We start from the raw sequence: 27,816 nt of genomic DNA, 5'->3' as shown, positions 1-27,816 counted from the left end.
TTGGCAAAATTCCAGACCTTCACTACCAACAGGGGCTCAGCTTGTCTGGTAGGAGCAGCCTTGTGTTGGGATGTTGCTGGTTCAAAACCCAATGGTATAGTTGTATATCTGGTAAGGGTCGGGCGAACTCAGCTTGCCTTTAAAAAAACAAAATTCCATACCTTCACTAGTGGGAGTTCCGCTTGTGTGGCAGGAGTAGCTAGTGCACGACACCTTGTGTTGGGACGTTGTAAGTTCAAACCCCAAATTGTATGCCCCTACAACTGGTAGGGGTCTGCCTAACCCTAGCTGTCTCTGTAGAAAAAAAAATTTAATACCCTTCCAAATCGTGGATATGCCCAACCCCAACCCCGGTAAAAGTTGTTTCGAAAACGACTTCTTGAAAACAAACACCTATTTTGAAAACGTCATTTGAAGAAGGACCGAAACAAAATTATGTCATTTGTCAGCAAAAGCACTTCAGAATTACTACCGAGGTGGTATCCCCATGTGGTAAGGGGTCATGTGTCAAGCTGAAGGCCCAGGATCGAATCCCTCTGCCAACAATGGTTTAGACGGCAGCCAAACGCCGCCTAAAAATTTCTTGAGAAAAACAAAAGAAACCGTTGATGACGGTGACTACTGGTCATCATTTTTAGTGCACATTCGTGTTGCGTAGGGATTGGTCAGTTTCTTTCAGAGGTCCAAACTCCAAACATGGGAATGATTTTTCGTGGAAAGTCACCCTTAAAATCCACGAAAACCCATTTTTCTTTCCCAGTAGTTGGAGCAGACAACCTTCTGCGCGGCTTTCGATGCAGACGGAACTACTGTCCTCCGAAGGCCAAACGGGCAGCAATTTCAAAATTTAAATTCATGGAAGAGGGGCATAGAACGGAGCCTACCTGGGGGCCGAGACAGAACCCGAGTCAGTAATAGACTCGTCCCGTTCCCATGAACTCCCCGTAAGAAGAAGAGGCTGAAACCCGTTCTTCCAAGTTCCAACCCCGTCTTCAAATGTGAAGTAAGACCTACCCTAGTTGCTTCAACCCTCGGGTCAGTCAGGACACAGTCAACGAAGAGCTGGTCGCAGACTTAAGTTTAGAGTAAGTGTTTGCTTAGATATGCACTCACCTCTGTCACAGGGACACTTCAACTTGCGCCTGTATCTTGTCTCCTTATACGCCCTAATGGAAAACCACACAAAAATGGCGTGTCTCGCACCCTTTTTGGTTGTGTCCATGTGACATAGGTTCTCTTACACATAATGCGAGAGCATCTTATTAGTGAGAATGTTAAACATGCTAAGTCTAAAGAAAATCTTAATGCCACATCCATTTTTATAAGCATTTAGGGTCTAGACCCGAACCAAGGCTGCCTAGGACTTCCAACTTTTCTCTGGTGGAAGACCTGAATCAAGTAAGTCAGCACAATCATGGACTAGGGCTAGGCCGATTTGCTTGAGTCCGTTCACGCAACTTGGCCGAGGTTTGGAAGGACAGAAAGAGACCAGGTTGAGTCTGACCAGACCGAGATGCAGGCGCGAGTCGAGTCGATGTATAGGGGATTCTCGAGTCGACGGACTTCAAACCGTTCTTAAAACGAGTCGAATTGCTCTCCCTAAAAAATTTCGTTTTCCCTCCCATTATTTGTCTTTTTATTTTTGAGAAGACGTTCCCGCCCATTATTTGTCAATTCGATGAGAACAAAACGGGCAACATTTTAAAGCGTCCTTCCCTCTCTTCCTTTTCATCTCTGCATCCCTCCGCTTTCTTCCTCTCCTGTTCCTCCCGACCGCCTGCGACTCTTCCTCCTCCGTCCTTTCTCCGGTGGGTTCATCGCTTTCTCCGGAGAAGTTTTGGAGGATGACGCGTGTACACTCCGTCCGGCGTCCCAGGAGTGCCGCCTCTGCGGAGAAGATCCTCCCCCGACAGTCGTCTTCTGCGCGAAAGCGGAGCCGAGATGGCGTGGATGCGCCGGAAGTAGCCGATCCGGTGGATCTTGAGTGTCCGGAGTCACAGGTGGCGGATCTTGATGTAGAGGAAGTGGAAGAGGAGGAGGAGGCGCAGTGTCTGAAAAAAAAACAGAGAGTGGTGGAGAAGCGGAAGGCCTCTGTTCCTAAGAAGCAGACGAACAAGAAGACTGGTTCTTCCGGGAGCTACCTGATTGGAGAGTCGATTCCGTTGGAAGAGGCTCAGAGGAGGTGGCCTCACAGATATAAGGTGTGGATTGGCTCGAAATATTTTACATTTCCTCGCCTGATCTTTATTTTGTTCTGTCCCTGATTTCCCTTGATGTTTCTTCCTCGTTGTGCAGAAATCTGGAGCAAAAGGTGGACAATTAAAGCAGGGAAGGTACGAAAGAGTTATAGCAAATAACTAATCTTTCTAACACAGTGTGCATTCCAGCTGAACTTTCTTCTCCTATTTCCTTAAATAAACATGCACAGCAGCGACGGGGATGAACCGGTTTACTATGCTCGGCGCCATTATTCTCAGTGCGAGGTCGATGGAGTTGTATTCAATCTTTATGATGACGCTTTTGTAAAGGTACTCCTTCGCTGTTTTGAACAAATAATAATGCTGCTTCAGTAGAGACAATTTGTTGATGATGCTTGGTGCACATTTCTATTTTGACCGGCTTATAGCAAGCACGTGCGGCTGATAACCTTTTGGACTATCTACACACGGTTGGGTTACGAAAATGGAGGTCGTTGCATTCGGTACTGTGAAATTGGGAATGGTGAATCAGGCTTAAATAATTCTTAGGGCAATCAATTTGACCAAAATGATAGTCTGGGGGCAGCTGATTTTGTCTTAACATAGATGGTGAAATAGCCTGCGCTCTAATTATAGGACATGTTATTGAAGAATGCGGATATATGTTATCATATACTAACACCCCAACCTTGGTTACAAAGTAAATGTAAATTCTGTAAAGTGTTTACTGCCTCTATAATTAACAACTTTGGCCTCATAAGCATTTAATGCTCAAAGTTGATTTTTGATTTTCACTTGCTTGGAACGGTAATGAAGGGGTAAATCTAATGACTGAAGGGGATTTCCTAAGACGGAAGAGCTGGAAAAAGCTCACATGCCATAATATGGGAGGAAACAGATTTTGTGACTTTCAAAAAAAAAAAGCATAAAATTTAAAAGACATGTTGGTCATTATTGTATGTTTCTGTCTGAGCATTTGAGATCCACTTTGGTGGCAAACATTGCAAATTTTCTGATACATGGAAAAACTATAAGTAATTTTTTCGCACAATCATCACGGATTACTCCTATAAATGAAGCATAGGGCGACATGCTGCCTGCTTGATCATCCCTTTAAGAAAAACAATATACATTCTACAATAATATACCGTGGATTTAGTAACACAGCTCAGAGACCTGATGTGGAGCTACCCAACCCTAAGAGTAATACTTTAGCGTTATTTCTGTGGACTCATACTAAAAGTAGGATAAATTAGGAAGCTGCATTACGGAGTACAGTACAAGTCGCCAGCTTAAATAGGTTTCAGTATTTAGTATAACATGCTATTAGGTCATGTGAACTAATTTCAATGAACTATTCCTTAATAAAATAGGTTTCAGTATTGAATATAACATGCTATTAGGTCATGTGAACTAATGTCAATGAGCTGTGAATTTATAAAATGCCGTAGAACAATTTAAACCATAATTTAATGTTTGGGATGCAGATCTGATGAATATTTTTTGGCGTAATAAGTTGTTGCATTGTATAATTGCATTTGTAGTTCCTATTGTGATGATCATTATTTTGTTACACCATAGAATTATGATTATGTCTTTATTATATGGGCATGTGACTGCAAGGACCTTACAGTGATTTTAGTTGCACACCATTTAAGTATTCCAACTGGTTTTCTTTGTAGTTAAGATATTGTCTTGTCTGCCTACTCTCAAATCTATTGCCTAGGAGCCTAGGTGCCCGCCTTTGCTACCTGCGTGCAAGCCTACTGCCTAGTAGGCGAGGTGCCTTGGAGACCTAAATATGGGAGAACTATGCTTGGTATTTTGTATTTATGTTTTCTAACGTTTGAAACTTTATATTATATTTTGGCTGTGTATTTTGAAACATATTTTCTTATTTTTATATTTATTTCTTATGTTGCTATTTCACACAATTATATTTTTTGTGGGCCTTTAAGTGATCCCTAGCTGCCTCTTGGCAGCTAGGGCGGCCAATGCCTATGTGTTGCCTAGCGCTTTTGATTGCTAAACTGCTATTGGATAGTTTATTTGTAACACAAATAAAAATCTGTTATGTTCCCAACATTAATGGTGCTTGAATATATTGGGAAAGGAGTTCCTAATGTCCATTCCTTCAAGATATGTCACATGGATTCTGCTGTGGATATGGGGACAAGACCATTTCTGTTAATCAGTGTTGTGAAAAGCGTTGAGGCGTAGCGAGGTGCTCCACCAAAATCTGAGGCGAGGCGTAAGCCTCGAGCTGTAAAGCGTAAGCCTCAAAGTTTTTTTTTTAAAAACTTAAAAAAACTTAAAAAAACTTAAAAAACTATAAAAATATCTAAAATTATAAATAAATTAAAAAATCTTTATTGATGAAGCAACAACCAACATGAAATAAAAAATCTCGAAAAATAGTGAGCTCATAAAAAATAATAGTGAGTGAGTTCATCAAAAATAAAACTTTAAGCCTTAGGATTTTTCTTCATAAGCTTGAAAATACAACACCCATATCTCCAATATTTAAGCCCAAACAAGAATAGTGAGTTCATCAAAAATAAAACTTTAAGCCTTAGGAATTTTCTTCATAAGCTTGAAAATACAACACACATATCTCCAATATTTTCAAACTATCACAATGTTTTAGCAGTATTTTCATGAAACATTGTTAAAGTATTTTGTCATCATTTTTTCAAAATAATGAAAATTTGAATTATGCAATGATATTATCATGAAACATTGTGATATTTCCCCTTCCTAGATTTCTGATTTAACATCTTTTTCTCAATTTCATATTATTTCTATCTATTATCTTTTTTCTATTTTCCATAGTTTGGCATGAAAGACAACCTATTTCTATTCTCTTTCCTGACTTTTCCATTTTTTCTCTCTATCCACAATTGCTAAGCTTTTCTCATGGAAAATAGGTGTGCTTGAGTTATCTCATCTAATCGACTCACTGAACATTGATAGTGATATCATGACTAGCTCAAAAATTATATCTTAGTCAGTAGGTTATGTATCCCCTTAACTTAAATGTTAAAGTTTAGCATAAACATGCTACAAGATCAACAATAGCACCTCAACCAAGGTGACTGCAGTCAATCATGTCAAAAGGCTCATCAGAAGCAGAAGAGCTGTGGCACTCCACAATCATCATCATGACTGATTGGTGACTATGCCCTTAAGTAGCAGAGGCTCTAAAATGAACAAAGTCCTTCACACTGTTAAAAGCTGATAATCCAAAAGACATTGAAGGAAGGCAAAATGTCAGCCAGCCCTTTCTTTTTAATTTTCCTATTTTTTATGATATGCAGACTGGGGTTAGCCTCTCAGGTCTTGAACATGAGACTCTTTGTTGTGACAGTGCTACTTTACAATCCAGCTATCTCATTCTTCTAGGCCTGTCAACATGTCACCTGGCCCATGTTGACAGACCTAAACAGAAATTCCACAGGTTCCCATGTTGATCATCTATGCCACATAGGTGTGAGTGCGTGGTTGCGGCACTTTAAAAAAATTGGGGTGCGTGGTTGTGGGAGGGTATAAATTTGGGCGATGCAGCACCTCTACTAAGGGGCTTATGGTTTTCCACATTAACTGAAAACAAAAAGAATAAATTAGAATAGTTGAATGCATTTTCTGTGCATGAACTACAGCAAAAAGAGGCGTGTACGCCTCAGTCCGAGGCGTGCCTCGCCTCAAGGCGTGTGCCTCAAGGCCTATGAGGTGCACGCCTCATGGGTGTTGCACTTTATACCTGCCCCTCAAGGCACAAAGGCCCTCACCTTGAGGTGAGGCAAGCTTTTTGCGCCTTGAGGCACATTTTTAATAACACTGCTGTTAATATATTTTCTATTCTCTCATGTTTCTGATTTTTTTTGTTAATATCACTGTCACTGATATATTTGATATTTTAAAAATATTATGATATTATCGGCTATTTCAAGGTAGCTGAAAATATTGGGAATATATGAGGCTAATTTCAAAATATCACCACAAACAAAATATTAATTTGTGATAATATTGTGATATTATCGTGATAATATATCACAATGTTGTTTGCGATTTTTTTAAATTTTAAGTTTGCATTTCCTATTTTTGTTTTTTATATTTTAAAACCTTTAAAACAAGTTTCTCTATAATTTTGAAAGAAAAATAATGCAAAAATTGTTATTTTCTTAGCTTTTTTGTTGTTATTTACATTTTTTCAATTTTTTAAACTTTTGATATTTTCCAGAGATATTCCCGATATTTGTCAACTTTTGAAAATCTCTGTGAGAAATACCCTCACCGATAAATTACCTTTAATGATACATGTGACTATAATATATTGTAAAATTTCTGTTGATATATATATATATATATATATATATAATATTTTTGAGGTTTTTATACAACAACACAACAACTACGCCTTCATCCCAAAACAATTGGGGTCAGCGATATGAACCAAAAAAGAAATTCATTTTGGGTCTTCCACATGAATCCTTTTCCTCCAATCACTTCTATCCAACGCCATGTCCTCGGTGAGGTTCAAAGCATTCATATCCTTTCCTATCATCTCCATCCAAGTCTTCCTAGGCCTACCCCTACCTCTTTTAACTAATATATTTTCCCATTTCTCCAACCTTCTAACTGGAGCATCATTAGGCCTTCGCCGAATATGTCCAAACCACCGTAAACGATTCTCTCGCATCTTATTCTCAATGGGTGCAACACCTACCTTCTTACGTATCTCTTTGTTCCGAATCTTATCTTTTATTGTATTTCCACACATCCATCTAAGCATCCGCATCTCAGCTACACTCATTTTTTGAATATGATGTCTCTTGGCAGCCCAACATTCCGTACCATATAGTAAAGCGGGTCTAATAGTCGTCCTATAAAACTTTCCCTTCAACCGCAATGGCATTCTACGATCGCACAACACTCTAGTTGTACTTTTTCATTTCATCCACCCAACCTTTATCCTATGATTTACATCTCCATCAATTTCTCCATACTTTTGAATAATAGATCCTAAATATTTGAAACAATCATCCACCGGTATTTCTTGCTCACCAAGCTTCACTACACTCCCATCACTACTTCGTTGCTTACTAAACCGACATTCTATATATTTTGTCTTACTCTTACTCAACTTAAAACCTCTTGCTTCCAATGTCTGTCTCCATAATTCTAACTTAGCATTAACCTCAGCTCTTGACTCATCAATCAAAACAATATCATTAGCAAACAACATACACCACGACACATTTTCTTGAATTGATCTCGTATGCTCATCCATCACTATAGCAAATAGGAAAGGGCTTAAAGCATATCCTTGATGTAACCCAACCGTTATAGGAAAATTGGTTGTCACCCCTCCACAAGTACGGACATTGATTACTACTCCTTCATACATATCCTTAATTATACTAATGTACTTGAGAGAAACATCTTTCTTCATCATTGTCCACCAGAGAACGTCCCTAGGTACTCTATCGTATGCCTTCTCTAAATCAATAAAAACCATATCCAAATCTTTGTTCCTCTCTCTATTTCTCTCAATAAGTTGTCTAAGAAGATGTATAACTTCCATAGTTGATCTTCCAGGCATAAAACCAAATAGATTCTTCGATATCATGACAACCTTCCTCAACCTAGACTCAATCACCCTCTCCCAAAGTTTCATAGTATGACTCATGGGTTTTATACCACGATAGTTTGTGCAATCTTGTATATCACCTTTATTCTTATATAAAGGCACCAAAGTACTCTTCCTCCACTCATTAGGCATCTTATTTGTTCGCCAAATCAAGTTAAAATGATTTGTCAACCATTCTAAACCTTTCTCTCCCAAGCATTTCCAAGCCTCGATAGGTATACCATCTGGGCCAACTGCCCTTCTTGACTTCATTTTCTTCAAAGCCTCTTCAATTTCTTTCTTTTGAATCTTGCGCATGAAGTCACGATTTATCTCATGAAAAGGAATGGAGAAGTCTCCAAGATCTTGAGCATGACTATCATTAAATAGCTTATCAAAATAATCTTTCCATCTCTCCTTAATCTCCTCATCTTTGACTAAAACCCTTTGCGTTTCATCTTTGATACATCTAACCATACCCAAATCCTTCGATTTCCTATCTCTCATCTTTGCAAGCCTATAAATATCCTTCTCGCCTTCTTTGGTATCCAACTTGTCATAAACCTCCTTATATACCTTAGCCCTCGCGTTTCGAACAACTTTTTTAGCTTCCTTCTTTGCTATCATATACTTCTCCAAATTCTCATTATCACGACTCTTACTTAGATTTCTATAACACTCTCTTTTAACCTTAATAGCTAATTTGACATCCTCGTTCCACCATGATGTATCCTTATCTAGTGGTGCACCGCCTTTAGACTCACCCAATACCTCCTTCACTACTTTTCTCATACCACTCGCTATCTTATTCCACATTGATTCTGAATCCTCCTCGAGACACCAATCAACTTCCTTAACTACCTGCTCTACAAACATTCCTTGTTTAGCTCCTTTCAGTGCCCACCACTTAATTCTAGGATCTATCCTATGTCTATCCCTTTTGCGGCATTGTCTAATTCTAAGATCTAAAATTAAGACTCTATGTTGTGTAGCTACACTTTCTCCTGGTATAACCTTACAATCGATGCAACAACCCCTATCTCTCTTTCTAAGTAGGAAAAAATCTATATGACTCGTATTAACCCCACTTTTAAATGTTACTAGGTGAGACTCCCTCTTCCTAAACCAAGTGTTTGCTAAGATCATATCATAGGACAAACAAAAATCTAAAATCCTTTCTCCACTTTCATTTCTTTCTCCTATACCATAGCCTCCATGGATATTCTCAAATCCATCCCTACTAATGCCTACATGTCCATTAAGGTCACCGCCGATGAAAAGCTTTTCTCCATAAGATGTCTCTTGTACTACTCCATCTAAATCTTCCCAAAATTGATGCTTAATGGAATCATCTAAACCTACTTGAGGTGCATAAACACTAATAATATTAATAATATCCGTACCTAATACTAATTTAATAAGTAAAAATCTATCACCCTTCCTACGGACCTCAACTACATTATCTATAAACTGACGACTCATAACAATCCCTATTCCATTCCTATTCCTATTTATTCCTGTATACCAAATCTTATATCCCCAAGGTTCTATCACTTTAGCTTTCTCACCTACCCATTTGGTCTCTTGAAGACATAAAATATCAATATTTCTCCTACACATAACATCTACTAACTCTACCAACTTACCAGTTAAAGACCCTATATTCCATTTGGCTAACCTAATTTTATGGTCTTGGACTAACTTCTTTACCCCCACCCGTCCAACAAAGTGAGGGAACCCTTGCCTATTTGACACCACACCCGGGCGCCGGTGTGACGCGTCGCTTCTGGGCGATGACCTAGCAACCCTTGCACATTTATCACTGCCTCCGGGCCTAGAGAGTACAGCGCGTCGCTCAGTAGGGAACGGCCCAACGAAATTCTCATATTGGTTCATTTTCATAGGATATGACAAAGTTTTTATGCTGGCTGTCACAGGCCTACCGCAACTCTCCTCCTTTATCCGGGCTTGGGACCGGCAGTGTATAACTACACAGGCGGAGTTATTGAGGTTTTTATGTATTATTTAATTTCTGCTTATTATTGATTAATTTTATGTTCCATACAAACTTGTTATTAATTTTAGCAATTCTTTTGTTAAAGTGTTTTTTTTTTAATTTTTTTATTGGGTATCAATTGAGAGTTCCACCTGATCTCTGTCTAGTATTTTTAAGGGTTTTGTTGATTAGGGATCAACCAGCGTTTTTGTTACATACTCAAGGAGAAGAAGAGATTTCAGAACAATATATTCCCTTACACTCTTGGCAGGATTCAGTTTCTATCTTTGCGGAAGTTAGGAAAGTGGGTCTCCTGGTCAACCACTCTCTCCTTTTAATCAGCCGCATAGGATGCCCTTAACCCTTCCTTAGACTAGTTTCTTTCCAGTGACCAGCTCCTAAACAGAGGCTGGTTGATGGGGCCTTCTCCATGAATTTGATGTATGGGCATGGCATAGCTGGACACATGTCTCTCAACTAGTCAAGTAAATGTTGTCTGTTGAGCAACTAGTCATGTTGAATGCGAAGGTGGCTTTTGTGAATTGGGCTGGCTTATCTGGGCCGCAACTCGGGTTGCTAGTTTTTTGACTGCATTGTAATGCTGCCGTACATTTCTGATAATGTTGCATATGTTTGAACTTGAATGTGCTTATCTAATGGAGTTAACCTATATTATTTTTTGCATAACATAGTCAGTTAACGATTGTTTATCCTGCCACCTTTCTTAGATCCAATATGCCGTTTGTTTTCTTACCAGAAATATATTTAGCTTTTTGCAAAGCCTTCTTAATTTAAAACAAAGTTATCTTCCTGTATGTCCATTGAATTATCTATCCTTTTGAAGATTAACAATCATGTCATAATTAATGCCATCAAAGGTGCACGCCTCTACTGCCAAAAACACTGCTTAACTTGTCTATTTTGCTTCCCAGGGAAATGAGAATGGGCCTGACTTTATTGGCAGAATAGTTGAATTCTTTCAAGGAACCGATGGAGCACAGTACTTTGCTGCACAATGGTTTTACAGGGCACAGGATACTGTGAGGCTATTTTCTGTTGCAGGATTTTGATTTCATCTTTTAGTTTTGTCTTGCTTTTAAATATGCGCCTTCGCTAATTTTTCAGGTGATAAAAGACCATGCTGGCCTTATAGATAAGAAGCGAATTTTCTTGTCTGAAATCAAAGATGAAAATTTGCTTGATTGCATTGTTTCCAAAGTCAAAATTGTACAAGTAACCCCGAACGTAAGTCAGTCCACTGAATGTTTTTGGGAAGCATAATGCCTCCTGAATTTATCTTATATGATCAATTTACCAATTCTTTTGTCATTTTGGTTGGTGATTTTTAATGGCAAAGAAAATTAGTTTATACACCCTTTCCCACTTTGTTCTGAGTTATTCACAGGTGGATTTACATGCAAAAGAGATGAAACTGCCTCCTTGCGACTTTTATTATGATATGTCCTATTCCTTGCCATATTCTACATTTTCCAAAATAGTTCCTGGTAACTCCCTCACCCTTGTAACACACCTCTAATCCTTGTTAAGTTACTTCTTTCCCGATTCGGGATCAGTCCATCATTGTTTGGGGTTTTAATTAAATTTAAGATGAGACATGCGTTAATATATTTTATTGAATTTCATTATTACCAGTCATTCATATCTAATGTCACACTATTTGTTTTCCAGTTAATCCCGATTCGAGCAGTGGTTCATGTTCAACACTATCTTGTGAAACCAAGTCGGATTCTGATGAACCATCAGTTGATTCCAAGACTGAGAAGCCTGAACTAGCTTTGCTAGACTTGTATTCGGGTTGTGGAGGAATGTCGACTGGACTTTGTCTAGGAGCTAGGCTATCCAGTGTGAACCTTGTCACGGTAACTTCTCTATCTTCATGCTAAACCTTCAAGAAGTTTGAATTGCTGTTTAGCTTGACTTTTCCTAACCAACGTAGCTTTTCAAATTTTCGTGTAGCGGTGGGCTCTCGATATTAATGAATATGCTTGTCAGAGTCTTCAATTAAATCATCCTGAGACACAGGTAAGTTTGCAATTTATCATTAGGTGTCACATGAACACAGCTAAAGGACATGACTGCTCTAGTTTTGCTCAGTTTTCCCGTTAAGAAATTCATACAAGGGTCAATAACAATGTATTTCTATGAGTTGGTCTGTATTGTTCGTTCATCACACAGTATGACCTTTCTCACATCAGTGGTTGCATGCAATTATGCTTTATGGTTTGAAGTGTGCATTTTAAAGTAAGGCAAACCGGATACCTTATGCCTCAAGATGTATGGTGAAGCTGAAGTCCCGGTAAGATTCATGGGTTGAGTTGAGCTGACACCTCTTGTGAAGCATGCTTCTTTGTTATCATGGCCAATATAGGTGAAGCCCCTCAGATGCGGGTCTCTTTGAGAAATCCATCTCTGTGTGTGTGCGTGCGTGCGCCTTTCCTAGTCTTCCCTAGTCGTGGTAGCGAGCCTGATGTAAAGTTCTGATTTGTCACATGATATCTGCTTTATGTCTTTTTTCCCTACCTGTTGTTTTAGTACAATGCAAACCCTTTTAGCTATTGTTGGAACATTTTAAACAGGAATTTGGAGGGGTGGGCTTCTTCCCACCTAGAAATGGAGAGATAGGAAAGGACTTATTTACAAGTCTCTTAAAAAATAGATTCTTTGACGGATTGCTTTAGTTGCTTGCCATTTGAAATTGAGGGGTGATTCCTTTCAAGCCATGAAACCATTTGGCTTGCCATTTGAAATTGATTGGAAATTGCTTTCAAAACCCATTGAAAGATTGATTCACTGTAGAGTTGTCAAAACATGTAACTAAATTATTTTTCATGGGTTAACTACAACTGTTGTTTCTTTATAAGAATCGACCTCTATCTAGAATATCTTACTATTGCACTAAAATCTTTTCCTTTGAGTTGACAAGAGCAGATACCTAGACGGTTCTAGAATCTTTGTAATCTTTTGTCTAATTAAATTTGATGCTTTATTGGAGTAAAATATATATTGAGCTAAATCATTTTCTAAGATGGAATTTTTTTTATTCGTTCTAAATAAGTGAAATGGTGATAAAGAGATGATAGAACATGAAAGTAAAATGATTTTTTTTTCATCTCAAAATGTACCAATACAAAATGCATACTCAAGGCGCAACATATATTATCATTGGTATGTTATATATTCTTTTTTCTAATATGATAAAGAAATTATAATTTTCATGTCAAAATGTGCCAGTGCGATGTACACACATTAAGTTGCATAATATCTTCTACAATATACATTTCTGAATTGTGAAAAATTAGAATTCTCATTATTGTGTATTGTTTTTTGTACAGTGCTTTTCAAATGCTTTGCAATTTTAAATGTTACACAATATTTATTAATTGCTTATTATTTCCTTCTTCTTTCATTTGAATCACGAAGTCAAAGTGGCGTTTTATTGTTGTTGATTTGATGTTGGGACTTGCTGGTACTTCATGATTTTCCCAAAGGTAGCTTTGTGAATCCGATTGTGATATTATATACAGACATCATACATATATAAGAAACTACCGTAGTCACAGATATCGGAGATATTTTGAAAATATTGCGATATCATCGCTGTGAATTCAGCAAACAATTATATCGCTAAAATATTGCGATATTTTGAAAATATTGCTAATTTGGTAATATCTGATATTCTATTGATATTATCACGATATGGATTAGTTTTACTGTTTTTACTTTATTTTTACATTTTAAATGTGTTTTTCTTATTTCTTTTACATTTTTACTTATTTTGTTTATTATTTATGTATTTTTTGTCTAAACATGATATTCTCTTACTTATTTTTGTTATTTTTATATTTTTTAAGCCCTGAGATTTGTCACCAAACCTATAATATCGTGAGAAATATCCTGCCCATATATTGCCCATACCGATATTTGTGACTGAAAAATACATATAATGCAATACATGTATACGTACATACATACGTACATCTGTTTTTATAAATAAGAATGTATACACATATCTAACTGTTCACATGTTTATTGTGATGATTTAATATGTTAGTGGGTTTAAGCATCCCTTGTTTTCCATAAGGTTGTTTTTTTGCGGTAATAAAAAAAATCAATGGCTGACAGTTCTTGATGATGAGGTTGCTTTGAAAATGGCCCAGACATGCTAACACAGTGAAATGATACATGGTCACGTAGACATCTTTCACATGATACTACGGAAAATGATACATATTGCACACATTTATAGTTTGCTACTATTATCTTTCCAATACACTTAATGCCTAATTCTAACAATCAGGAAAATCAAAACTATGTAGTGCATCCCATTCACAACATCACAGAAAACTTTTTGATGGCTTGGACTTGATTTTGATCGTCCATTCCACCTTTGATCGCGCCCACCTGTCACTTGGACATGACTGGATACGAGGATGCACCCATTATGAGGTTTTTAACATGATTTGTATATAAAGGCGTATGGAACAGGAGTCCCCTTTTTTTTGGAGGCGGCATACGGAACAACAGTCAAAATCTAGTATTTGTGTCGCATTCATTTGTATCTTTTGTAAGCCCATTGCAGATCCAGCTACTTAAACCAAAAAGAATTTTGGAGTTTCCTTCTTTCTGCCTCTTGAGAATCATTCTAGATCTTAATTCCTGAGATTCGGATTCAATATCTTTAAGAATGCTACTTGGCTCATCAGCATCAGCTTGCTGTTTTCAAATGTTCTTTTCGCTCACTCCAACAAAGCCAATGTTTTTAGGCAGACCCACTTTCAAGACTGCTTGCTTTTTACTAGAGATTCCATTAAAACAATATCTATCGGAGAACCGAATGTTTTTTTATGAATGACCCTCTTTCCAGTTTTAGGAGACTTCTTATTAGGAATCTCTTTTTATTAGAGATCTCATTGGGACTCCTAACCGTAGCTGCCTGAAATGTACATGTATTGGTATGGGTATAATGTACAGTGTCGGTACTAGAAAGCCTAAAAAGTTTTAAATACATTTTCGTTTAAACCGCGTACCTACTACAAAAAATATTGATGTGCAAGTTTTTTGTTATAAACATTGATACAGTCTTTACAAGATTTGGCATGAGTTCCTGAAGAGTTAATGCAAAATATAACTTCAAATTAAAATAGCTAAACATATAAATGTAAACAATCATTATTATATAATTAAAAAACACCTAAAGTTTGGGCATTGTCCAAAAGTGCAATTAAGTTTTGAAAATTTTAAAACGGCACCTAAATTCTTGCTCCTTTATTAAAAAACAAACCTCCATCCATTTAATCTAGTCTATCACTAACACATTAATTTACTAGCTAAGCCTTTAAAGACTCATTGCCTTTTTTTAGGCACATTTTTTGAAATACGATGTTGAGGGTAAAATGGTAATTCTTCATCACATTTAACAGCAAATTTTACGACAGTAAACTCGTGGACCTTTTTAATTAATTAGGATATTTTATGTGTGTTTTTAAAATATTTCAAAACTTAGGTGCCTTTTTATTAATGCCTAAACTTTAGGTGCCTTTCAGAAATTTTCCTTATTTTTTTTATATTTTTTGAGATATTAAATCATAATATTTAAAAGCCTTATGAGTTATGAAAGGTGTGCTTTTAGAAAATGAAATTATTGTGTGTTGTGAATCTTGTGATGTTAACAGAAACGAGCTTGATACTCATTTATAGTTTAATAGAAACTAGTTTCTATATGATGGTAAGTGTTTGTCAAGTAGTATGTTTGAATTTCTTAAACATTTGGTGTTTTTATTTGTCATTCGAGATAAGTTTTGTACTGGTATTTGGTATTGGTGTGCTTAATATGCAACTGCATAAGTTGATTCGAATATTATTCCAATCATGTCCTTAACAGAAGATTCAGAAGTCGTTTCGAATCTTGAACCCTCATGAAGAGATTTGGACTATGATTCACCTTCCTCTAAGCTTGCCAAAACAACATTCTTATTCATGACCCTATCTGAAGTTTCCTCATGTAGAGAACTAGCGCCAAACGCCATGCCTACCAAACTGGCAGTTTACTCATGTTTGACAGTCTTCCTAGTCTCCGAATTGTGTTGGACATCGTTAGCAGCATGATACTCTTGAAATAGGCTCTCTAGTTTCATCGTTCTCATGTTCCACATGGCAAGCCTGGACAATGTCAGAGACGTCAGATCCCGCTCAATGACGAACTTTTTGCATACTAATTTGCTTGATCTCCTGAAAGAGGGTTGGGGGTTAAAGGGCCACACTCTTGTGCCTTTGCTCTTGCACCCATGTTTGTTAAAATTGCTGTCGCTTTCGTCGCACCCACACCTATCTGAAATATCGTTACTGCGAATAAACTGATTCATGCGTTGGCCGACACCATCCAGGTTTGGTTTTGAATGATATTGGGCCTATTGGCTTAGGCCGGACATATCTTAGCTTGGGTTCAAACAGAAAGAACCGTGCTCTCTATCTAAAATATCTTTTTCTCAAATATTTTTCAGGCTCATACTTTGGATGTTAGTCTTTCGTATGAACTGGAGTTATCTTTTGATTGCAGGTAAGAAACGAATCAGCAGATGATTTCTTGTTGCTGATTCAGGAATGGGAGAAGCTTTGTAAGCGGTATCATTTGTTGGGGACTGCAAAGTCACGAATGCGAGGCTCAATCTTGAATGAGAGTGAAGACATTGAAGATGTTGAGGATAATGGAAAACATGTACCTGGTGAGTTTGAGGTTGCAAAACTTGTTGGCATCTGCTACGGAGATCCAAGTGAATGTGGAAGACGTGGACTGAAATTCAAGGTAATTCGTTTCTAGAATTTGTTTTTTTGCAATGCGACAGCGTTGTTTTATACTCAAATTTTCATGTTGTTTGACTTAGCCAAGTATTTATGTTATACTTTTTGTTGTTTGCTACCATAGTTGCATCTATATTGGTTTGCATTTCTCTGCCATTGTGTTCATCTTGCAGTAGTTGATATATGTTCCTATGATCCCACCTTTTTAGTGGTCATGCAACACGTTCAGTGTAAGCAAACATAACTGCTTTGTTGCCAACATGAAACATGTTAAATAATGACCTGTTTGTTTCAAAGGGAAGTGACGGAAGTGCCTTTTGCATGAAAGACGCGACAGAGATCCAGAGAGCGGCTAAGTGCCATGCCTGTTTGACACAGGCAATCACATGACAGCATTTCATGTTGAGCCTGCACTATGTAGCTGTGGGCCCCACGCAATGCTGTCATGTGGTTGGCTAGTGTCACATATTCATGGCACTTAGCCGCTCCTTTGATCTCAACTCTGAACGACACACCTGTTGAGAAACAACTGGGCCTCACACGGGCCCCACGTTATCTTGCAAGAAATGAACTTATGAAAGGGCTTTCCTGCAAAAATCTGTTTGGGTAAAATGTTGGACATGTTCCCAGTAATGCGTAGGAGTTGCATTTTTATACTTTAATAGTGTCTAAGTGTTTTTTTAATGAAATGTTGCTCAATAACACGCCGTAATGTGGGGTTTATGCAGGTACGCTGGAAAGGATATGGTCCTAGTGATGATACTTGGGAACCAATTGAAGGCTTAAGGTACTTCATTTTTCAAAAAGTATTTTATGGCTTGCAGTTTGCTAGTTTCATCCATTTCCTTTTTATTTTCTTAAAGGTACATTATTCTTACTTTCTGGTTGGTTTACTATGCAGTAAATGTCAGGAGCGGATAAAAGACTTTGTGACAAATGGTTATAAAATGAGCATCTTGCCACTCCCTGTAAGTGCCTTAATATTTTGTCTTGCCTATTGAAAATCCAGTTTATTTTCCATCTCCAGGATCATGTGATTTTTGAAATAAGTACTTTCTTCTATGGTTCATTATTTATATTATGTAATGAAAGAGTTAATAACAAAACAATAGAATGCCTCTTATGGACTTACAATCACTCAAGAACAAGGGCTACTTATGTGTCAATACATAAACACGTAAACACAACCCACTAAAGTGGCAAAAACACATGTAAAAATATCAATATTATTGAGAGCTATGCCACATGGGTGCGGGGATTCGGCACTTCCAAAAAACCCGGGTGCGGGGGTGCGGCAGGGGCAAAAATGTAAAAAATATATATATATAAATATATATATATATATTTATATTTATATAAAAAGGGGGTCAGCAGCTGACAGACAGCTGCTGTCAGCATTACTTTTTTTAAAAAAAATTTCGCAGCCCATTGGGCAAAAATTTTTTTTTAAAAAAAATCCAAAACAAGAATGGACTTAATGATCCTGGGTGCGGTCAACGCACCCAGGATAGGGTTGACCGCACCCGGTGCTGCACCCGCACATGCACCCGCGTCGAGTCGCGTCGACGTGGGTGCGGCACCTTGCTAGCCGAATCCCTGTGACATAGATTGAGAGTGAGGGTGCTTGAGACATGCATACCCAACTAAAGGGAAGTGTCCCTTTATATATACAAGAGAGGCTCTATAGAGCTGTTGGGATGACATTATTGCTCATTACAAAAACATATTTTACAAAATAGAAAAATAAAGGAAACATAAAACATGAAATGACATATGTGCCCCTAATGGACACAATCTATTACATGCCATTGAAATGACCAGAATACCCCTAATGCTGTTACCTATTACAATGATATGTGCATACATATTTATATGTATATATACATATACATACATATACATACTTATGTTACATCTTAACATATTTTAGGGTGATGTTGATGTCATTTGTGGAGGACCGCCTTGCCAAGGAATTAGTGGGTTCAATCGCTTTAGAAATGCAGAGGCGCCTCTTGAGGATCCAAAAAATCATCAAATGGTTGTTTTCATGGATATCGTTAATTACCTAAGGCCGAAGTATGTTTTGATGGAGAATGTTGTAGATATCTTGAAGTTTGCTGGTGGCTTTCTTGGAAGATATGCATTGGCTCGATTAGTTCATATGAATTACCAAGCAAGGCTTGGCTTGATGGCGGCAGGATCCTATGGACTTCCTCAATTTCGTATGCGTGCTTTCTTGTGGGGAGCTCATCCAAATGAGGTAAGCATGCTTTTTTCAATTGTTCAGCGGAAAATTTTAGGCATAAATATCTTTTGAATTTCATTTTGGTTTTGATTTTGCAGAAGCTTCCTCCCTATCCCTTACCGACTCATGATGTGGTGGTTAGAGGTGGTGTTCCTAATGAATTTGAGGTATGTTTATGATCATGATCTATAAGGACACAAGAGCACACCCTTATAGCATTGCCTGAACTAGACTTTATTTGCCATTTGATTCAGTATCAAAATTATGCAATTGATAAATGGATGGTACTAGAAATATCTTACATATCCTTATGATTGTCTTTTGTATAATCTGAAAAAGATCTGCTTTGGGGATCTATTTTGTGTTTGGCTGTGGAAGTGAGAATTTCCATGATTGAGAATTATCCTTGCACTGCATAGCTTCTTTGTTCCGTGGTTGCGTAATGAGAACTATGCTCTCTATGATTTTCTTCTTTCCTTAGACAAGGATAAGTCAAGACCTTTTTTGCATTTGTACCTGTACCCATGTCATGCAGAGACTTCACTTAGCATGCTTATCTCTTGTGGATGCAACACTTGGACAATTCATGGGCAACACTCAAACCAGTTTCTTGCACAATTAACATTGTGATTAACTTTATTTATTTTCTTTTATGATCTTATTTACTTTTTTGTATTCACTTTTTTGTTTAAATTTGTCATCAATTACATTACATTTTATTTTAGCTTAGTTTCATTATGTGATGTTACTAATTATAGTGATTTAAAATTGTTGTTTTATAGGCATACACATATACATACATTTGCGTCTTAATTTGTGAAAATTATTGAATCATACCAAGCCTATCTGCATCATGTCCTGCTGCAACCATGTGACAGATCTGTACTGGTAGTTTTTGCAGCTCTTGGAATTTATAGGGCTCATATCTTTTATTTTCCCTAAGCAATGACAAAGAAATGCTAACATTGTTGAGAGTTCGTTTATACCTATCTAACCATAAACTTATACACCCTAAAAAAAGTTTATTTCCAAACACCTCATTTTTTCCGAGTTGCAAGTGCATTCAAGGTTAAAATGAGTTTGAAATTAAATTGAGCTTGACACTAAATAAAAAGTGACTATCTTCAAATAAGTCATGGCCTTTTGATTAATAAAATAACTGGCAATCTATGTCACAGAGACTCTTCAACTAGGTGTTGCACCTGCGTCGCACCTGCATCCGATGCGGTCAACCTGACCCTGGGTGCATTGACTGCATCCAGGGTCATTTATGTCCAACTTTTGGACTATATATATATACACACACACACACACACACACACACACACACACACACACACACACACAAGTTTTTTGAAAGTGCCGCACCCCTGCACCCCCGCACCCATGTGACATAGCTAGCAATCCATAAAGAAATTACAAAGAAAAAGGAGCAAAGAAAGAAGGGGAAGATGTGAAACTGACTTGTGATCATTGTGTGACTCCCTAACCAATGGCATTGTACAATCTATTTACAATAATCCACTCATAAGTGGTACCAATCCAAATGTTAATATTACTGGTGGCAGGAAACATAATATTTGTACCATTAATAAAAGGCCTGTACTATATATGCAATTTCCCCCCCCAAAATATCAACCATGTTACAAAACTAATATTTTGATGAATGCATGTTTTCTAGTAAACAAGTGATTGTGAATTTAACTATCTGTTCAAGTTAAGCAAAGAGAAAAAGCTAGCAAGTGACTTTCTGAATCAGTTCATAGAGGTACATAACTTGACTGAAGGACTTGGGCGGGTGGGTGCATACATTTCTGTGTGTGTATTTGTGTATTGTAAGAAGCCATTTTGCATGAGTGTGAAGGGGTTGTTAGTGGATGGGTTTAATTGGATGGTGTCCATAGGTGGGTCTGACATGGTGGAGGATCCATTAAGGTTCCTATCCTAGTTAGAAGAGAATTTGGTTTTTGCTGCACACTTTCTCCATCTCTAAGGAGAGAGCTCTCACCACACACTCCTTTCCTCCCTTTGTCTTTAGCGTGTGGGGTATCATGCATCTCTAGTTGCGTGTTGGAGGACAACCCACTCAATGCATGGTACTTGTCAATGTATGTACACATACATATAGGGGTATTATAGTCTTTTTGTTCATATAGCTGTATTGTGGTCATTACACATACATTTTTCTGTTTTATTTTCTCTTTTATTTTATTATTGCACATCTTCAATTAGGTTAGGGATTTTTGGTCATTTGACCATAAGGCCGTTGGGATCTCCCCAATGGCTACATTTCTAGCCGTTGGGGAGGTCTCACCGACTATACTTGGTCTTTGTCTTGTATACAAAGTGGTTGAAACCTCTCCACTTGTATGGTTTTTTAGATCATTTTTTTTATAAAATCTTATATTTTTATGTGTGTTGTGTGCCCTTGAGTGGCTGATTTGTGTATATGTAATTGACCCATAAGTGACATTTGAATCTTTTTTGTATTTCATTACATGGTATCAAAGCTTTGGTGCTATATTGGTGTTATTGAGGCATTCAAAAGACTCGTGAGCAGTGTTATTAAAAATGCACCTCAAGGCGCAAAAAGCGCTCTTCGCTTCAAGGATAAAACTAAGAGTGTGACGGAACATTAGAAAGATATTAAGCCAAATTGATAGCCAAAGGCTACTTAGAGGAATATGGGATAGAATATGAGGAGTCTTTTGCCTAGTAGCTAGAATTACTACTACTAGAACACTTATAGCCATGATTGCTATTAGGAAATGACATATCTACCAAATGGATGTAAAAAATACCTTCCTTAATGGAGAATTAGAAGAAGTTTATACAGATCCACCATCTGGGTATGATATTTCAAATGAAAAGGTTATTCATCTTAAAAAGGCTTTTTATGGTTTCAAACAAGCATCGAAGGTCCGAAGGCTTGGTATGATTGCTTTAGTTGTGTTATGACTAGTCTTGGATATTTTTCAAGTTATACTAGCATTGCTTTATTTGTTCAGAAATTTGCTGCAGGTATTGTAATTTTGTTCCTTTATGTTGATGACATAATCATAATAGGAGGAGATAAACAAGGAGTAAATCATATTAAGCATGTACTCAAAAAGAATTTTGAAATGAATCATTTTGGTTTTTTTAGATTTTTCCTAGGGATTGAAGTAACTTATTCTCCTCGAGGATATTTGTTAATTGATTCTAAATTTACTATTTAGATTATTGACAAGTCTTAACTAATTCTCGAGAAGAGAGTAGATACACTCGTAGTTATCAACTCAAAGATAAGATTGATGATGAAGCTCCATTGGACAATCCCACTCCATATCGACAAATGATGAGTCATTGACATACTTCACCATAACTAGACCAAACATCTCTCTTGTAGTTTACACTGCTAGTCAATTTTAGCACATTCCAACCTTATTTCATATGAGTACTCTTATGTGTATTTTTAGATATTTTAGAAATTTTATTAATAGAGGATTGATATTGTCGTCCTCCTCCCTTCTTGAGTTAATTGCATATTTTGACTCTGATTGAGGAGGTGATCCCAATGATATATGCTCAATCGTTAGTTTTGTGTTTTTGTAGGATACTCACTGGTGTCCTGAAAATGCAAAAAGTAACAAAATGTGTCTCTTTCATCCACATAAGTCGAATATTGTACTATGACCACTGCAACATCAAAGATTGTTTGGTTGATGAGTTTACTAAAAGACATGGGAGTACCATCAATAACTCCATTAAGATTGCGTTGTGATAACAAAAGTGCTATATACATTGTTGGGAATTATACTTTTCATGAATACACTAAACACATCGAGATGGACTGCCATTATGTTAGAGAAGAATTTCTAAAGAAGACTATTTCATTGTCATATGTTATATTTGAATATCAGCTTGCAAGCTTCTTCACTAAAGCCCTTTCTTCTCTTAGGTTTCATTTTTTGTCAGGCAAAATTTGGTAATGTCATCGTAAGTTTGAGGGGGGTGTCAATGTATGTACACATACATACATGGGTATTTTAGTCTTTTTGTTCATATAGGGGTATTGTGATAATTGTACATGCATTTTTCTGTCTTCTTTTCTTTTTTATTTTATTTATGTATATCTTCAATCAAGTTAGAGATTTTTGGTCATTTGACCATAGAGTGGTTGGGATCTCCCTAATGGCTACACTTGGTCTTCCTCTTCTATATAAAAGGGTTGAAACCCCTCTTGTATGCTTTTTCTTAGAGCATTTTTCTCAATACAATCTTTTATTTTTATGTGTGTTGTGTGCCCTTAAGTGGCTGAATTGTGCGGGAATTTGGAATTTGAGTAATTATTTTTCAAGAAATCACTTCTCTATATTCATCAAATTTTCAAGTTTTATTCTTCCTTGGGAGAAGCATTATTCATTTGAATTTTTCAAATCTATTATCATTGAGTGAATCTGAATTTTCAAAAAACTATTTTTATTGAATGATCACAATTATCTTAATTTCTTCAAATCTATTTGTGTGAATCTGAATTTCCAAAAATTCATTTTTATTGAATGATCACAATTATCCAAATTTCTTCAAATCCATTTGAGTGAATCCGAATTTCCAAAAATCCTTTTCCATTAGAGATCCCTTGTACGCGAGATCCCCAGCATGCCTTGTCGTGCCAAGTGCGTGTCCATTAGGGCTGCTCTCTTGCATTAGTAGTTGAGAATCCTTTGCTGCTCTACATTAGGCAATAGAGGAGGGTATCTAGGCCTTACAAGCATGTTCTACTCCTCCCTTGAGCTCTTCATCAACCCCGGCAGGCGGAACGGTAAGAGGCTTCTCCCGTTCTGATCTAACAGCATGCATGCGTGTGTAGGCGCATATGCAGCTGTGTGCTTCTTCACAAATTTCCTAAAGTCTCTTATCTTATCAAGCATGTTCATGTTGTCTTATACTGATGTCTGTCTACATGAATTAGGTTTTCATGACTTTTCTGTTGTTCGTGGACAAGGTGATCTCTCATGCATGGAACAAGTTCCCTAGCTCGGTGCCTAGTGTATATCCTGCGATGTGTTGCCTATGGATACTTTCTTCTTGCTTTGTTTTCCATTGGAGCATGATATTTATGATGATGGAATTGCTGTCCAACTCAACTTGAAGAGGCCATTAACATTGTTTTCCTTCATTAGTATTCTGCATGTGAACAAGCACTCTAAAGCATTACATAATCCTTTTTGCAAACATGCATTTGAGCTGGATTGTATTCCAAAGAGTTTATGTACCCTCAATCTTATATGTTCTTGTATCTCAGAATTTGTTGAATAAAAAAAACTCACAATCACTAATATGATATTGCTATTGCAATAAAATTTCAGCAAAATGTTGTTGCATATGATGAAAATCAGCCACGGAATTTGGAGAAAGCACTTCTTCTTGGAGATGCCATATCTGACTTGCCAGCTGTAAGTTTATTTCTTTGATTTAATAATGATTGATTCCACTCTTTCATTTAAGTAATTTGTGTACCTGATGTTGGGGCGGTCAGGTTTCTAATGATGAAACACATGAAGTAATGCCATACGGAAAAGCACCGAAGACAGAGTTCCAAAGATACATAAGAACAAGCCGACAGGGTGGGTCCTTGTTCATAGTAATAATGATTGGTTTGTAGTGGATGTAATGACGAATTGTTATTTTGGTCATGCCTGCGAAGATGCTTGAATTTTTGATAGCATTGTTATGTTATTTTTACTTCAGCTGTTAAAGTTGTGGTTTTCAGTAAGTGCATAATTACTGGAGTTGAGTAAAATGCATGACTTGGATTAATGAATTGAAAAAGCTCTTATTGGTAACTGCTAAGAAAGTATTTTGAGCATGAGATAAACTGTGAACAGTTGGACGTTGTTGGACATGGAATTAACATTGTTGATTTTTTTGGATTTTATAGATTTGACTGGGTGCACCCCAATCGGAAAAAAGATGCCTACAAAGGGAATGCTGTTTGATCATCAGCCCCTTCAACTGAACACGGACGATCATCTTCGGGTGAAGGAGGTCCCCAAGAGAAAGGTGCATTCCAGTAGAACATGTACCATTTAATACATATCATAATTTCTTTTGTCACTCACTAATCATTTTGTATGCCGTCTTTTCTAGGGAGCCAACTTTAGAGACCTCCCTGGTGTAATGGTTGGTCCTGATAACATTGTTCAATGGGACCCTAATGTCGAACGAGTTCTATTACCTTCTGGGAAGCCATTGGTATGTCCTTTCCCATATTTGCAGTCTACCCTATCCCAATGTATTTCTTAATGATTGTTTACCTATAACAGGTACCAGATTATGCCATGTCGTTTGTAAAAGGACGTTCCTCAAAGTAAGTTTCACATAGTTGTTACTATCAATTATAGAAGGAATTCACCTGATCAATTTGACATTGGGATGCAGGCCGTTTGCTCGACTATGGTGGGATGAAACTGTTCCAACTGTGGTGACAAGGGCAGAGCCACATAACCAGGTTTTCCTCTTTGTACATCTACTTACATTATAACTTTACGGAGATTGAATATAATGGCTCATGAAAGAATTTTATGTTTTGTTAGGCCATCATGCACCCTGAGCAAGACAGAGTATTGACAATACGTGAAAATGCAAGACTGCAAGGATTTCCAGACTACTACAAGCTTTGTGGGCCAGTTAAAGAAAGGTGATCTCATCCTGCCTGTGCAACAGTTGGTTTATTTTGTTTGACACTGTTTTTGTTTAGCATTTAAATCATGTTGGCTCATAATTTGCTTTAATGCCAAGCTAAAAGTAAATTATTAACTAGATTGTTTATGTATACAACACCAACAACAACAACAAAAACTACGCCTTCATCCCAAAACAATTGGGGTCGGCGATATGAACCAAAAAAGAAAATCATTTTGGGTCTTCCACATGAATCCTTCTCCTCCAATCATTTCTATCCAATGCCATGTCCTCGGTGAGGTTCAAAGCATTCATCTCCTTTCCTATCACCTCCATCCATGTCTTCCTAGTCCTACCCCGACCTCTTTTAATTAATATATTTTCCCATTTTCCATCCTTCTAATTGGAGCATCATTAGGCTTTGGTCGAATATGTCCAAACCACCGTAAATGATTCTCTCTCATCTTATTTTCAATTGGTGAAACGCCTACCTTCTTACGTATCTCCTCGTTCCAAATCTTATCTTTTATTGTATTTTCACACATCCATCTCACCATACTCATCTCAACTAGACTCATTTTTTGAATATGATGTCTCTTGGCAGCCCAACATTCCGTACCATATAGTAAAACACGCTTAATAGTCGTCCTATAAAACTTTTCCTTCAACCACAATGGCATTCTACGATCTCACAACACTCCAATTGCACTTTTTCATTTCATCCACCCAACCTTTATCCTATGATTTACATCTCCATCAATTTTTCCATACTTTTGAATGATAGATCCCAAATATTTGAAACAATCATCCACCATTATTTCTTGCTCACCAAGCTTCACTACACTCCCATAACCGACATTCCATGTATTCTGTCTTACTCTTACTCAACTTAAAACCTCTTGCTTCCAATGTTTGTCTCCATAATTCTAACTTAGAATTAACCCCAGCTCTAGACTCATCAATCAAAACAATATCACCAGCAAACAACATACATCACGACACATTTTCTTGAATTGATCTCGTAAGCTCATCCATCACTATAACAAATAGGAAAGGGCTTAAAGCAGATTTTGTTTATGTATAACATATAAAAATGGTGTGTTGCTAAATTAATATACCATTTGAAAATAATTAAGAAAAATGACTGTTCCTCTAAATAAATAAGATACTGATAAACTGAAAAACTATTTTGATGGAGTTTGAGTGCTCAACAAGTTACCTGTCAAATATTTCTTGATTTTTCTGTAGCTTATGTTCTGTAATAACAGTAACAACGGAATGCTCTTTTATGGGAATTGCATACCAGTCCTACATGACTAATGAACACTTGAATATTGAAAAGATTATTGCTGATGTTAAGTGGCTGATAGAGATATTTACATCTCTATGTATTTGTAGTGGAGAGCTCTTTTTATGGAAAAACACACATCACATTTATATGTAGGTATTTATGTATATATGTATGTAAAGTGCATGTGCATTACAGATAACACAGCCACACCTTTTGAAAAACAACAAATGCTCTAACACAGTTGTAATGCATTTTATCCTGCTTGTGAATGACAATAATCTGAAATTTGGTTTACAATTTATCAATTGTTTCCTTTTTGTTGTTGAATCTAGTACGTTTCCGATATGTTTTGCAGAGTAACTCATTTTCTTTTAATTTCTACTTTAATGCCTCTGTCCAGGTATATCCAAGTGGGAAATGCGGTTGCAGTCCCAGTGGCTAGGGCATTAGGATATGCTTTGGGAATGTCTGCCCAAAAGATAACCAGTGGCCAACCTGTCATGATCCTCCCTCAGAAATTTCCTCATTCCTTGCAAAGAGCATCTTCTGCAACAATTGAAATTGAAGAGCTCAATGAAGATAACTAATTCCAGCTATCCATACTTTATGATTCCCTTGGATGGTGTATTGTGCTAATTTAGTAGCAACAATTGGATGATCTTCTGAAAGGAGTATCCGGCCTTTTATTATAGCTTTTAATTTACTCCCGAGGTTGAATGGTTTCATATTTCCTCCATTGAGAGAGGTGAAGTGTAAAACATTATTGTATTTGTAGAGTTGTTGAAAATTCATCAATGTAAAGAATATACTTTGGCTGGGATATAACGGCTGATATTGTCAAAATCACCTTTTAAATATTTCAGTTTCAGAAAGCAGGCCAATTACAGATGGGGCTCTGTTTTTCATGTCTCGCATGACCAACATGGGCAGGCATTGCTGCTGTGGAAATGATGTTTTGTATCTATCAAACAA

At 37.1% G+C, this 27,816-nt stretch overlaps 1 protein-coding gene across 1 annotated transcript; it reads left to right on the top strand.

Moving 5' to 3' along the window:
- The first annotated feature begins 1,844 nt into the window (after window positions 1-1,844).
- LOC149812106 (DNA (cytosine-5)-methyltransferase CMT3-like) lies at window positions 1,845-27,687 on the top strand. The gene is made up of 21 exons (XM_089992978.1): window positions 1,845-2,201; window positions 2,296-2,333; window positions 2,429-2,528; window positions 10,756-10,863; window positions 10,949-11,068; window positions 11,229-11,328; window positions 11,513-11,703; window positions 11,801-11,866; window positions 16,401-16,646; window positions 17,371-17,429; window positions 17,544-17,610; window positions 18,573-18,902; window positions 18,986-19,054; window positions 24,239-24,325; window positions 24,409-24,496; window positions 24,811-24,932; window positions 25,020-25,124; window positions 25,196-25,239; window positions 25,311-25,380; window positions 25,466-25,569; window positions 27,245-27,687. Exons 1-21 carry the CDS (start codon window positions 1,845-1,847, stop codon window positions 27,429-27,431), a joined length of 2,658 nt encoding a protein of 885 aa, XP_089849104.1. The 3' UTR covers window positions 27,432-27,687.
- Window positions 27,688-27,816: the final 129 nt, after the last annotated feature.

The sequence above is a fragment of the Nuphar pumila genome, chromosome 17, assembly GCF_984573655.1.
Source record: "Nuphar pumila chromosome 17, dmNupPumi1.hap1.1, whole genome shotgun sequence".
Classification (NCBI taxonomy): domain Eukaryota; kingdom Viridiplantae; phylum Streptophyta; class Magnoliopsida; order Nymphaeales; family Nymphaeaceae; genus Nuphar; species Nuphar pumila.
This window is presented reverse-complemented; position numbering and strand designations above follow the sequence as displayed.

Excerpts from the sequence above, each read along its gene's own strand:
- LOC149812106 (XM_089992978.1), top strand. The coding sequence starts at position 1,845 with ATGACGCGTGTACACTCCGTCCGGCGTCCCAGGAGTGCCGCCTCTGCG. Across the intron at positions 11,069-11,228 it reads TTGTACAAGTAACCCCGAAC|GTGGATTTACATGCAAAAGA; the intron begins GTAAGTCAGTCC and ends AGTTATTCACAG. Across the intron at positions 17,430-17,543 it reads GAACCAATTGAAGGCTTAAG|TAAATGTCAGGAGCGGATAA; the intron begins GTACTTCATTTT and ends TTTACTATGCAG.